This window comes from Cynocephalus volans, chromosome 5 (assembly GCF_027409185.1).
Source record: "Cynocephalus volans isolate mCynVol1 chromosome 5, mCynVol1.pri, whole genome shotgun sequence".
Lineage (NCBI taxonomy): Eukaryota > Metazoa > Chordata > Mammalia > Dermoptera > Cynocephalidae > Cynocephalus > Cynocephalus volans.
The window spans coordinates 145292234-145307334 of NC_084464.1; the positions used below are offsets into that span (position 1 = coordinate 145292234).

The 15101-nt window shown below is 37.4% G+C and overlaps 1 protein-coding gene across 2 annotated transcripts in view; it reads right to left on the reverse strand.

Annotated features, from left to right (window-relative positions):
• The window catches only part of SHPRH (SNF2 histone linker PHD RING helicase), an 86956-nt gene extending 78001 nt beyond the window's left edge, over positions 1–8955 (reverse strand). For both annotated transcript variants that reach the window (XR_010023573.1, XM_063096503.1), the window contains exons 1-3: positions 8828–8955; positions 2586–3254; positions 230–359 (exon numbers count right to left, since the gene is read on the reverse strand). Coding sequence is in view for 1 of the 2 variants with exons in the window: in XM_063096503.1 (XP_062952573.1) it covers positions 230–359; positions 2586–3224 (769 nt within the window). In the remaining variant the exon portion in view is untranslated. The remainder of the gene's footprint in view (positions 1–229; positions 360–2585; positions 3255–8827) is intronic.
• Between the last annotated feature and the right edge of the window lie 6146 nt (positions 8956–15101).

The following is a 15101-nucleotide window of genomic DNA, read 5'->3' on the forward strand; positions in this document are numbered from 1 at the left end:
TCTATAGATCTATTTATTTATTTATTATTTTGGTGGCTGGCCTGTACAAGGATCTAAACCTTTGACTTGGGTATTACAACACTGTGCTCTATCAACTGAGCTAACTTGTCAGCCCTAATTTTTATTATGATTTTATTAGCTGTTTTTCTGGTTGTTATGTCTAGGAGTTAAAGGAAAAAACCCACAACACCTAAGAAACAGCAATTTTTAAGTTCACTTTCAAAATTACCTGGAATAACAAAATTGTATAACTTTTCCATCACTCTCTTCATGAGCTGATTGAACTTTTTCATTCTTGAATTTGCATCACTTAAAAAGTCTAGTTTTGCTAGGCCAGCTTCCAAAAGATAAATTCCAACCTACAAAGAATTAATCAACATAAAAATAATTTTAATTGGAATATACCATTCTTTATGAGGGATATAAGAAAAAATTTTTTAGCATCACCATTTTTAAAGGTATTCACAATATTTGCCCCACAAACACTAAATATATACTTACCAAATCTCCCTAACATTATGTTCATTTTCAATAACAAATTTGTTCTAGAAACAACAGTGCATACTATCCGCAATGCACTACTGAAGTTGATGAATAAAAATACTTCCCTAATTGGAATCAAACCTGGGAGAATGTGATGAGAAAACCTAATTCTACCCACCAAATCAATGATTTCCAAATCTGATGACTATGAGAATATCACTGAAGTTTGTTAAAAATGCAGATTTCCCCAGAAGATTCTGATGTATATGCTAGGATTCTTGTGCACAGTTAAATTTGGGAATCCTTATTACTGGATCAGCACTAAAATGTATAGGTAAACAGACCTTAGTTAATGTTAAGTATCTTGATTCTAGTGAAGCAATGTAGTATGAAGCTTTGCAGTAGAAATACTTGAATTTGAATACTGGCATTGATATTTGGGAGCTAAACAAACTAAAGGAAAATAACTGATTTATTCTGACCCAAATGTTCTCATTTACAAAACAGAGAGAATCCTAGCCTAAATAATACAATTTTAAAGTATCTAATGGTAAACACTCAATAAATGTTAGTTTCCATTTCCCCAGACTATCTTGGACCTGACTCCCTAATCACTGAGATTCTCATATGCAAGAATTCATCAGCATTATCCAGGAATGAGTGAGAAAGATTATATTCCATTATTATTTGTACCCTGCCTTGTGTTCATCTGGAGATGCCTTACTACAGCAGCAATAAATCTTCATATATTTATAAAAATTAAGAGAAGGAAAAACAGAATAGATTAAGACATGGTTTGTAGGGAAGTGGATAGAACACAGATATACAAGCCATGAATTCCTACATACTTGTTATCACTGAGCTACAATTTTGGCACTTACAATCAGTAAAGAGAGGCAATGCTTGGTTATGGTTTAATTGTCAAGAGAAGTATTAATTGTAATCTAATGTTTCTAAATTTTCTCCTCTCCTTCTATCAATTCTGAAGCTATATATAGGGCTATTGATGCAATTACTTTTTAATCCAAGAAATGTATGAGATAGTTTCCAGTTAAACAAAGCTGAAACTAACATTTTAGAATTTCTTTTCAAGTTTTAGCATGAAGGCATGTTAACCTACTTCATAGTTGACAAAGCACATTTACTTACATATCTCACCTGGTTTTTAATACAATTCTGTGAGGTAAGGACAATGGGTATTATGTATAGTTCATATAGGAAGAAGCTGAAATTAGAGTATTTAAATGATTCACATGGCTAGTGAATGGCAGAGCTTGAAATGAATACAAATTCACTCATTCATTTACTGAAAAATCTGTTAGGTACCAGGTGCTTTACTAGGCTGTGAAGACGAAAGGCTTCATAGTCTAGAAGGAAGAAAGATCTAAAATGTAAATACACTACAAGTGGCCAAGGCAAAAATAAAAATATGCATCAGGTATTCTGGGAGGAGGGCACATAACACTACTCATGGAGTTTAGGAAAAGATCTCCCTGGATTAAATAAATGCTGAACTGATTATTAAAGAAGGGCCAGAGGTTATCAGGGAAGGAGAAGAGAAGCAGAGAAAACTGTGAAAGCAAAAGCATGATGCAGAAAGAAAGAGGGTATGTGTAGGAAACAAATCAGTTTGGAGTTTCCGGGACAAAATAAAAAGCAGAGTGATAAGAGATTAGGCTCAAGGCCCTATCAAAGGAGGGACTTATATGCCAGATTATTACTTAATTCTGAGGCAGTAAAGAACAGAATTCCATTTGCTTTCTTATCATGCCATTCCAGAGACAAGGCAGATGAAGGATTTGAAAAGGCAAGATAAGAAACAGAAAATGGTCAAATTATTGCTATGGTAAGAGGAAAGATGATGAAGATCAAAACAAGTCATTGAGAGGAGAGATGAAAAGGAGGAATCAAGAAGACCCCTTGATAAAGTACAGTCTAGAAATGATTACCTGTAGCATACTTTTTCTTTTATAGTTACAGAAAGCCCAAAATAAAGTGTGCTCTGGAATTGCTGGCTTTTGAGACCTTCCTTATTCTAAGTAAACTTCAAAATGGACTGCCAATGTAGAAGAACTTTAAAAGACACCACAGAAACTGAGTACCTTGATAATGTGATTTCCTTCTGGTCTTTGGTAAAGTTTTATTCTTCTCTTCTTTTGCAGCCACCCCAAATCTTCTAATGTTTTACCACTGAAAGATGATTCCACTCGAATACCTTTGTCACAGATATTGGTTGGTTCTTTGTGTCCTTTTTCTTGTTTCTCTACATCTTCACATTGCGAATGAACATAGATCAGGAACTGAGTGCTTGAGTCTGAACTCACCAGTGTAAAACTCTTTTCGGAAAAATTTTCTATTAAACTCTGTTCAGGAAGAAGCTGAAGAATTAATTCTCCTAGAAATGCTTTCCAAGAATTATCAAAATGATAAGGAGAAATCACAATATCCAACTTGACTGATGAAGGGGAACAAATCCCAACAGTCTCTTCTTTTTCCATTGACATTGAGATGCTTACTGCCTCTAAACACCTCTTCTTACCTCTATGAGCCACTTCTTCAGTTAGACTATGGTCTAGGATGAGGCAATGAGCAGAAGAGGAGTCTGAATCCAGACAGGGGTGCTCATCATCGGTTAAGGTGAGAGGTTCATTCCTTCTGTTCTCATGCATATTCCAACGAAGCTGTTGCTGCTTTTCCTCATCTACCTTCACTGGAGGAGCACGTTTCCGTCGGCTGCTCATTTTCAAGTTTTCTTGGTTGGTAAATGAACTCTAGAAGACAAATGCAACAGTAGGCATACTAAGAGAGGATTTCAGTATTTAAGTGTCCCCAGATGAGAAATTCAGCAAAAACTTATAGTACAAACATATAACATGAAATCTTCAGAGAAATACATAAAAAGCAATCAGTAGTCTTTTTTTATTAAGTCAAATACAGCTAACCACTATGTCACATACCAAATAAATTCTAATGGTTTTACTGGTCTTTAATGGATAAATGTAGTAAAGACAATTTGTTGAATAAAAGAAAATAAATTCTAAAAACACATTTAATAAGCAACATAATAGTAAGATAAATCTTGCAAATAGATTGGAAATGTTTATTTGAAGTGTTTTTAGTAACACAAACTCATAGCATCACTACAGAATATCAATTTTGTTTTATAAACTCAAATTGTTAACAAAACTTTACTTGACCTTTACGTAGTGTTAACAAAAAGTGTTAAAACTTTACTTTAACCAAAGTGTTAACAAAACTCTACTTGAACCTTACAAAAATCCCTGAAAATATATTTTCTTTTTCAAAAGGGGAAAATGAAAACACTGAAATGTATTTCTTTTTATGGATTAACAGGTAGAAAGGAAAAGAGGAATAGTTGGGCAAAAAATAAGGTGGTGATATCAACAAGGGGAAATGGGGCAGAGACAGAATAAAAAGAAAAGAAAAAGAAAAGAAAAAATGTAGGGGGAAAAAAAAAAACCAAAAAGAAAAAGAAAAGAAAGCCTGGTCATCTCAAAGAGGAAACTGGGTTGACAGCAGCCCGTATGAGGTAAGCTCCAAACTATAGTTTCCTCAAAACAACAGCTGATTCCTATATGAAACACAGAACAACACACAGAGATTAGATAACAGTCATATGATGATTAGCACCTATTCTAGCCTAGTAGCTGAAAAAAAATTAAAAAGTATTATAAACAAAAATTTGGCTTCAAATGCAGCTTAAGAAATATTATCAATAATTCTGTTTTTAAATAAAATCCAACCAGGTATTTGCTGGGTCCCCACTAAGTGCTCGGCAGTGTGCTATATTTAAGGGCAAGAAATAAAAATAAAATCATGGACTCTAATTCAACACAGACAAGTGTTCAATAGCCATATGTGAACAGTGGCTACAGTATTGGACAGCACAAATTTAGAACATCCCCATAACTGCAAAAAGTCTATCCAACAGTGCAGGTCTAAATCAATCATGAGAATTCCATGCCCTCAGCCAGTGATTGCTTTATAAACGCGCAATTTATAAGCAATCTCTGGCCACGGTCAACTACTTTTTAAGCATCTTCTCCTCTCTTTTATCTTAGAGGAATAACATAGAAAGCCCTTAATTTCCTAAATGTTTATCTTCGTCTAGAGCACAGGTTGGAATATTAGAATTGGGCCACTCTGCTGAAACTTTAAGAAGTTAGGTTATAAGCTAAGCAGTTAACTACTGCCATGAACATGCTGCATAACACACCACCCCAAAGCTTAATGTCTACTTTTTTAATTGAAACATAATTGATTGCATATATCTATGGGGTCCAGCATTGAATGTAAATACCTGTATGCAATACGTAATGCTCGTTAGGATAATTAGTATAATCACAATGTAATCATTTTTTGTGGCCCTTTACCAATTTCTCACTAAATCCCGTCCCTCTCCCCCTTCCCCACTTCAGTTTGTTTTTTTTTTTGCCTCAGTTCTGTTCTCTCTTTTTGAAAACGAATTATTGTGATTGTTGTATCTTTCTCTCTTTTTTAATTTACTTTTTTAGCTCCCACTTATGAGTGAGGACATGCAGTATTTTTATTTGTGCCTGGCTTATTTCACATAATGTAATTTTCTCTAAGTTCATCCATGTTGCTGTGAATGGCAGAATTTCATTCTTTTTTACGGCAGAGTAGTATTCCATCCAAGCTCAATGTCTTGAGACAGCAATTATTTATTCAAAACAGCAAAGTAACTCGGAATGTTCTTATGGCAGTGGTTAGGGTGTAAGAGTACAAATCTAATCACATGAATACTTTCCAAACTACTTGGTACACCACCACCACTAAGGGTCCATGGGCCAGAGCAACTAACATCGATAGACCCAAAGTCAAGAGGTAGGGAAATATATTACATTTCTTTACCAGGTGGAACTGCACATGGCAAAGAAAATGGTTATGGGATGGGGGAGTAGAAAGGGAATTGAGCCAGTTATACAATGTATCACACCAACCATAATAATATTAATAATGTGGTAATTACAGAATCACTATCTCTGAAAGCCAAAATGAAACTGGCTATAGAGTCTCACATCTGCAAAATGATGTGACTGAAAAGGAGAGAATGTTGGCTTTGAAGTCTTAGATTCTAATTCCAGTGTTGGCATTTACTAACTTTGTGGCCCTGAAATAGTTACGTGAACTTTCTTTCTGTGGCAGTTTCCTCATCTCTAAAATGGGGATGATAGCAGGATTGTGGTTAGAAATAATTTAAGTACAATAGCACAGTACTAGAAACCTAGCATGTATTCAGTAAGTGGTGGTTGCTATCATTATCGTTCTGAAAATACTCTAAACTACCTTTCACAGTAACCAAACTTTAATGTGGCAAGAGCTTCTCAAACTTGGCTGCACAAGAGAATAATCTGGGGAACTTCTGAAAATCCTGATGCCCAGGTAGAACCCCAGATAATTAAATCAGAATGTCTGAGGGTAAGGCCCAGGCGGTACCCCCATTATTTTTTAGGCTCCCTAAAAAATTCCAGTGTGCAGCTAAGTTTGAGAAACTTTGTTATGGATAACCAGCTACCTACTAAAATCCATTTTTCTTACAAAGCATATAAGCAGTTAAGAATGGCTGTCGAGAACAGCGTGGTCCCATGACCAGTTCTAACCAATGGAATGTGAGTAGAAGTGATATGTGCCATATTTCTTACAACAATCTTGTAACAGATATTGGTGGCCCAGAACATTTTTCTTCAACTATTCTTTTCTCTGGTAAGACCCATCCAGCATATTTTAAATTATGTGTACCATTATACACATTCCTTCAGATGTTTGCCTTCAACAAGACTCTTCTAACATTAGAGCCTCAAGGTATTTATCAATGATAAGTTGTAAAAAAGTAAATACCAGGATTTCTAGCAAGGATTTCCCTTTGTTCAATTCTCAACTGAGCAAGCATTCATGATTAAAAAAAAAAAAAAAATCACCTGGTTTAGTTTGACTCTTTCCATAAAGTATCTCTATCCAAGGATAACTTCTCGAACTAAAAATGTTATTATTTGGTCAAAGACACTGAAGACACTTATGACCAAAATGCTAATTGGCACCAAGTAAGTCAAGTACTGGTGAAATTCTATCTACCTCTAACCATATCTCATATCCTTCCCCTAGTTTTCCTCACATCTCATGAATCACACCTTTGATGGTTCTACTTCTTCCTGATCCTTATATATCAGTGTTTGGGTAAAACATGATTATGTAAAGTTTTCTAGATAGACCACACTTCTACTACACTGAATCTGAATATAAAAAGCCTTTTACTTGAAATACTCTTTCATATTTTTCTGCCTGTTGCTGTTCCCATCTTCTGCGGAAAGCCTTCCATGACCACGGAAGCTGAGTCTCTCAGCTCCTCCTTGATCCCTTGATCCCAGCTGCTCTCTCTCCTCTTGGATACCAACTGCTACACTGTTCACTTTGAACTACCTGAAAGCTGGGCAGAAATAGTATCCCATTCAGCTTTATACCCCAATGCCAGATCAGTACCAGGATGTAAATGATATACAAAATAAGGTGAAACAAAGATCTCTAACTCCATGAACACCTTCCCTTGTTTTAAGTACCTAACAGTACTTTACTCACATTTCTTTTTGGAGAAGTCTCTCTTACCCACATTCTAGAAGACTATAGGTAATATGAAACTATTCTTTACTATTTCTGCCCCGGAATGAGGCAGAGAAAACTGACTGAATTGTTTTTTAATAGAAAACAAAATGGATTGCTAGAAAAATAAACATAAAATGTTGTTACTAAGACAATACAACAAATGAATATGTATTAAACTTAAATTCACGTTTTTCCCTCCAAATTATTACTTCTTCATTAAAAAATACATACAAATCCTGAATTACAACAAATCCATGGTAGACCTGTGTTCAGGCTATTAAGGGCAACAAGGAGTATACATTTGCCATACTGCTGTCCAAGGTGTTCCCTTATGCAAGTGAAGTCCAATCGTTAATGAAGATCGAAAAGTGACCTAGCATTACCACTGTCTTTTCCTTTTCTAGTGTTAACTCCAGCAAGGTGACAGTATCTTCCTCTACTGAAACCTAAAAAATACATAAACCTGAAAAATACCCTCATAACAAGCTTTTTACCAGCAGATTTGTTTCCCCCAAATCTTCACAGCCTATCTCTTAATAAAATTTCTTTTTATAATTATGTAAGTCCAGTTTCTTTAGACTGGCCAAAGCAGACAAATAATAGCATTTTTCAAAAGAAAAGTATTTTATTCTCTATTGCCAGCTGATCAGTTAACTGGTCCTTCAAAGCTCTAGGAAGTGCAGGTTCTCCACCACAGATACAATTATCCTGATACTGTTCCCTACTGCTGTGCTTCTAGCACGTTGACTGATCATAAACCAACAGGCTTTTTGGTGACAGTACAAATATTACGGATCATTTCTTTTACAGAGAGTTTCATCACTCCTGCTACTGCCCATTGGATTAATTAAAAATATAAGTAATGTCTTTAAAGTTAATTAATTTTGCTCAGTTAAAGCCGCAAGTTAATTTAAGTACTAGTAGGAAAACATCAAATATCTAGGATTTTTACCTCGTGCTAATGTCAAGCCACTGGGAAAAAGGTACAAGCCCAACGGTAATTATTTAATAATACTGTATTATCTGAGCCCCTGTCAATCATCAAATAACACCGTATCTTCGTCCATAAACCTAGCAGTAACTACCACGGAGTCAATACGTACAACGCATGAGGGCGGTTTTGAGCGCAAATGTAGTGAATAGGACTCCAAAGGTAACTGAGAACTTTCAACTTTCAAACTGAGAACTGCCTTCTCTTTTACTAGTTCATACAATCCCGCGCACCAAGAAGCGAGGCGGCCGCCCGGTTCTAGCCTCCAGGGGCACATCGACGGCGAACGGTGATACCCACTCAGTTATCTTCCGGATAACCCCAAAACGCCTGCGGCAGTCAGAGCCGCGGTGTTAGCGCCGAATCACTCCCAGAAAGCCGGGCAAACAGGTTCCCGCGAGGCAGAGGAGCTCGACTACCGCCGCAGGCACACTCGAGTGCGGACGCTCGACTGTGCACCGCAGGCCCCAGTCCACGCAGAGAAGCGCGGCCTCCTTTCCCACGGCTCCACCTTCTCCTGGGAGAGCTCCGGCGGCCCAAAGGCCCGCACGTCTGCGACGGGGAGGGGTCGGGGAGACTCGCGCTGGGACTCCCTCTCAGACTTTAAGCTTCCCGGGCTCCAGCACAATTCGTTCTCCCTCCGTGCCGCGGAGGCCAGAGGCTTCTTCCCTCCCCGACCTCTGACCCCTGACCTTCCATCCCCCCAGCGCCTACCTAGGCTGGCTCTTCAAGCCTCTTGAGTCTCTCTGCACCAGGCCCAGGGCCCTCTAATGCCCCCTCAGATCTCGGGCACGCATTCACCACCCACGGAATATCCGCCTGAGGTGGGCACGCGCGCTTTACGCGGGGTTGTGTCGGGATTCCCAGGGGCCCCAGAAACCACAGCGCCTAGCTGCAGGGCGCGCACTGGAGCGTGGGGTCAAGATGAACGCACACGTCGTATCGCCCCGCCCCCTTATTCCCGCACTGGCTTCATCGCTTTCTTCTGCGCAAGTCCACACAGTTAAAGACCGTCTGGGGAATACAGTTGAAGTCTCGCGGTAGCCCTGGCCCACGACATTTGAGAATGCAAGATTGACTAGAGCGCTGAAGGAGGAGGCAGGCCACTAAGCAGATATGGGCGGGGCGGGGCGGGGCGGGGCGGGGCGGGGCTCCCCCTGAGGGGCGGGGCTCCCCTCGAAGCGAGGGTTAGGTGTAAATGACTTGTGGCTTTAATAAAAAGGCAAGGAAGAATTCTCCAAAGCATCCAGTTTATTACTTCTAGAAAGCAGCTACTAATTAGGTATGATTGAAGCTTATCTACTTCCAAACATTTTTAAGACTTTGAAGGGAAATGTGAGTGTTTTAAGATGAGAGAAAAACTGCATGCATTGTGCTAAAGCTGGACTGCCAGTATCTTAGTTTTTCTTCTTCCTCTCACCTCTTTCTCATAGAGGTAAGCACACAGTTGGTTAACTTTGGAATAACTCTGAGAGGCTTCAGGTCAGGAGTCTGTGAAATAACCCCCAGGAAACAATGAGCACTCAATGATTAGTCAGTGAATACCTAATTAGGACTGAGCACTTATGCTGTGGAGGGGCATCTCGGGTGTAATTGCAGGAGCACTGAAATGAGTTCTTGCCTAAGAGAACATCCATTGTAGTTGCAGAGACAGTCCAGAGTAGTCCGTATTTTACTTAGTATAAGATCTTTATCACACATTTCTTAAGTAACCTGAAAGAAACTATTTACATGAAATTCACCCTGTCATATTAGATGGAAATTGGTTGCCTTATTCAAGGTTTTATGAGGCAACTTGGAAAAAGTAGTGCTAATGCTGGAACAGTGTCAAGCAGAGTCCTCCTTCATTGGAGAACTAATCATTTTATCAAGTACAAGACATAAATAGAACATTTCTTCTGGAAGTGTAATCTGAAACAGTATTTAAACGTATATTGTGCTGTAAAAGGTTGTCTTTGATAGTTTTATGTCACTTCTCACCATTAGAGCAGAGAATTGAGCTCATAGTTTGGCTGAGTTCAGCTGGTGTCAGACAAATATTTAAAAATAAGCACAGCATTGTTTCATCTTTGTTCATCATGATTGGGGTAGTTTATAGACATAATTATGGCAATTCTGTGCAAGATATTAAACTACAGATCGAGTTGTGAGTTGTAATTTGTATGGAGATGTAATTTCAACTATAGAGATGGAATTCTATATACTACCATTCAGTGGTTACAACGAAACAAAATTCTCCCTTTTGAAATTTCCAGTGGTATGTTCAGTCCTGTATAAGTCAGGTGCCCTGTATATCCTTTGAAACATTTCTCTAGGGAGTAATGTTTTTCAAAATTAGAATCACCAGAGCTAATTTCAGAAAACCTGGTTTACTTTTGCTCCTTGCCTCTCTGGCAGCTCCCAGCTGTGAAACAGCTGTTCATCCTGACAGCACTGAGTTCATCCACCTATTAGATGCTAGTGATCTAATGACATTCCACAAATGAGAATCAACTGATTGGACATAAGCAGATCTTGCCCGTCAACCACTCAGTGTTCATACAGTTCAACTGCTTCTTCTTGAAACTATAAATGTGAGGGCAGTGGGACCACTTGCTTCCTTGTGTGGTCTCACTTTCCAAAACTGTACATCTATTTCCTTTCAAAGACAGTATCATTGTTCTAGCCATATCTCTAATTCAAACCACCTATTTTACAGAGGAATTTTTAAAGTTCTTTTCAAGGAGGAGGACTGCTCTAGAGGGAGTAGATGAATTAATGCAAATTTAACTCCCTTTGGGGACAGAAACAAGATAACTAATGATCTATAAGTGTAGAAATTTATGTTTTGTAAAGCCCTTTTATGTTTATTTTACCATCTGATTTCTAGAAAAATAATATGAGATTTTTTAATTTTCATTTTACAAAAGGGCAATATGAGATGCAGAGAAATTTGGTAATTTGACACAGTTCAGCTCTAAGAGAACAAGAGGACCTAGAACTCCTCTGACTCCTTTGTCTAGGCCGTTGCCTCTTTTTCCTAACTAAATCATGTTGCTTATCAAATAAAAATAAACAATTTTGTCATCAAGGTTAGCACGGGGAATAAACTATTTAGTCATCAGGTTAGCATGGGAAAAATGAAGGAAAGAGGTGTGTAATTATTCAATAACACAGGGCTGTGTCCGAGTATATCAATAATAAGGATCATTCAGGGCCAGCATTGTTTTCTCCTCAATAGAAGCATCATTAACAAAATTACTTAAGAAATTTATTCCATATTCAACTTACCTTCGCCTGCTCTCTGGAAGTGAGGTACGTGGCCATCCAGTATCATTCAGGGTTGACAAAGATGACTCTTGTTGCCACTTTCACCACTACCAGCCTGTTTTGGGACTGCTTTCTCTCATGACAAATTGAAAATATTAGTGTCAAAGTCACTATTTGAGAATAATTATAATGCCCAAAGCCATTGTTAAAATGTGTGTAGTACTAACAGAGAGTGAGAAGAAGAAACATAGTCTTGGAAAATTGGTGCTTTCAGGGGTGATAAGATATGCTGAAGGGAGTGGTATGAGGTCAAACAAACAAAAAAGGTATGAGGGATAAGACATGCTTTGCAGGAGCATGAGTAGGATATATTAGGAGGCAGTAGGTGTGTGAGCTGAACACAAATCTTCATGTTTAGGACTTCACAGTGTTTTCTCAGGCTAGCCCTGTATAGGTTTAATTGTTAACTTTCTATTTTCCCCCCTTGATGATTTTCAGTTTGGATTTATTTCAAAGTCCAAAGTTTGTTCTGTCTCCCGTGCTGCAAGCTCAACCCACAAACTGAAAATTCAAGCTGTGTCTCTTCAGACTCTCATAAATTGTAAAGCAAAATTTGTAATCTGTACACAAAATGCTGCATTGGACATGAACCTATGACATGAGTGGAAGGAAATTCACCATTTCTTTCTTAAGTGTTTGTTTTGGATTTAAATAAAGCAATACTTTTATGTTGTATTAGTCCATTTTCTGTTGCTGATAACAGAATACCTGAAACTGAGTAATGTATGACTAACAGAAAAATTTTGGAGGCTGGGAAGTCCAAGGTTGAGGGAACATATCTAGTGAGGGCCTTCTTCCTGGAGGACTCTTTGCAGAGTCCCAAGGCAGTGCAAGATATAACATGGTGAAGGTACAAAAACACAGTAACATGCTTTTTCCTCTCCTTATAAAGCAATGAGTGCCACTCCTGTGATAGCCCATTTATTCATTAACCTGTTAACCCATGAATAGATTAATTCATTTATGAGGGCATATCCCTAACGATCCAATCATCTCCCAAACACCCCACCTCCCAACACTGCCACATTGGAGATCAAGCTTCCACATGAGCTTTGGAGGGAACACACATGCAGACCATAGCACAGCTAAAAGCAAAGAAAAGGTTGAAGTTGAGTCTTCTGGGTAAGGAAAGGTGTGACATCATATTCAGTGCTTGTTAATGAGGAACATGTGCTCTGTATCATAAGCCTCTCTCCCCCCATCTCAGTTTCTCTGTACCCAACTTTTCCCCCCTACTTTCTCTCCTAAGACATATTTTTTTTCCAATTAATTTTGTCAGTATGGCCTCAGGGCATTAAAGTGTAGGAGTATTGTAGATAAAGCTAGTGATGCTTCTGACTCTGAGTAATATTATGCAGTTTCAAGACCTACAAGTAAAATATTCTTTGACTATTTCAGTGGTCACTATCATGGGTCAAATATAGAAATAGTGATAGAACGCTTACAGAATGAATCTAAAACCTCAAGGAAGCTTAGTCATAGAAATGTTAGCATAAAATGTTGCTCACCAGAGAATGAAAAACCTTTCCAAAGCTTCCATCCACGAGAAGGGCAGCACCATGCTCAGACTTCAGCATTGGTATTGTTTAGGTTAGTTTTTGGGACAATGACAAAATTAAATCTGGGCTCTATTCCTTTAAACCATGTTAAATTTCTAAACTCCTTATTGGGCCCTTAAATAAATACTTAAATAGTACATAAAAGCAGTATATGATTATCTATTATGTTCATAAGTCATAACACTCCCATCTTGACTATGAGCTCCTAGGAGTTCATTTTTAAAAAATAAACCAAACCATCCAACTATCCCAGGTATCTCTAGTGAAACCAATTCAGAGACAGATATTTGGGAACCACTTGAGAGGATGATCTCTGACTTATGACCTAAATGATTCCTGGCTGTTTAAAATGCAAGTTCACATAAATCAAACCCTTATTTCTTGTAGACACAAGGTTATAAACTGGGGCTCTCAATGCCTGGAAATCTACTTCATACCTTTAAAATGCCAAAATTATCATGAAAATAAATAGAAATAAAATAACATACAAATATATACTTCCACAAACATATCTTAAGTATATTAAACAAAACTCTTAATTGGAAAGTTATGTTGTAAATGATGTCTTGAGAAAATTTTCGGCATTGACTAAAATGCTCAAAGTATCTTAAGATATGACTTCAAATAAGTTTGGACTAAAGATACTCTTTTTTAAAAAAATAAATCTGTCAAAAGTAAGTATTTTTAGGCATTCTTTATTTTTTCCAAAGACCTTTCAATTACCTTAAAATTTAGAGACATCTGTCTAAGAAATGTTACTGCCAACTCAAAGCTTCTGAAAGTTGACAAGTGGTAAATGTTGGGAAAGGGGCTGTTCCCTTGTTGTCATAAAATCTTTAATGATTCCTTAATCTAAATGCAGTTACAGACTGAGTTTCCTTAATCTTTATTAGATGCTGGTGCCCATAAATGTTGCCATTGATTATAACTGTAACAGAGCCATGAATTTGATTTTTGCTCTTTTTTTGGGAGGGGGAGTAAGGGGTTCTCCTTTATTATGATAAAGGATATAGAGGAAAAAAAGTTATACATGTAGCCTATATTAACTTCTTTAATCTTCATGGAACTAGCCAACCTTGCACAGCTAGATATTTAAAAAAGAATAGGCCCATACTGGCCAGCCACCAAAAAACAAACAAAACCAAAACCAAAAAAGAATAGATACCACAAAGACTGATCACTTCTCCAGTTTTTTTCATTCAAGCCCTGATGAGAAGAAATCTATTTAAGTTCCTGCTCTGCTCTTTCACTAGGTGTAGAAACTTGGACAAATCACTTGCACGAGAATCACTTTTCTCATCTGTAAAATGTGAATAACAATGTCCTCTCTACATCTGAATTAATTTTTCTTTAAAGTTTTGCTCATTTGGAAATGGAGTTATTATGGGATTTCCCACTCTCCAGCCAATTAACAACAATGAATAAATCATTCTTAACCATATTTATTATTTCAATTATTAATTTGTCAGTGAGTCTCTCATTGACTCTCAAAAATGTCTTCTCCATCCATAGAATATGATTCTGAATTTTGAGAACAATACTGATTTTTGAAGTGATATTTCTCTTGTCCAAAAGAAAAAGGATATAGTCAAGAAGATAAGGAAAGCAATTAAAAACTTTTTTGTACTGATGGAATCCAGTTTTCTGATTGAGTCACGCATGGTAAATCTTTCTAATTTTCCCAAATAATAACAAAAAGATGTGTATAGCTGGTTTGCTCCCCTCTTCCCCTGTGTTTATTGTAAATACGAGTATAATAGCTAAATATGAATTAAAAATGGTTAGGGTAACTTGAAGGAGCAAAGGTCAAAGCAGTTTCCTTAGTAGTAACATCACTCAGGGCTCTTTTCCTTACAATTGGAAAAAGAGTACAGAATCAAACTCTTGCCCAAGACATTAAAATTTAATGGGGAAAAACATAAAGAAAAAATTTATCACAGTGTTTATGTATTCTACAATACAGGGTGGGTTTTTCCTAGCCAGGAGCATATTTCTCAAATTTTTAGTGGAATGAATCAGACTTTACAGACAGGTTAAAATCTTTAACCCAGCACATCCTAGGTGCATGTCCTTGGGCAATTCATTTCTTTAAGTCTCAGTTTAGAAAGTATAATAGGAAT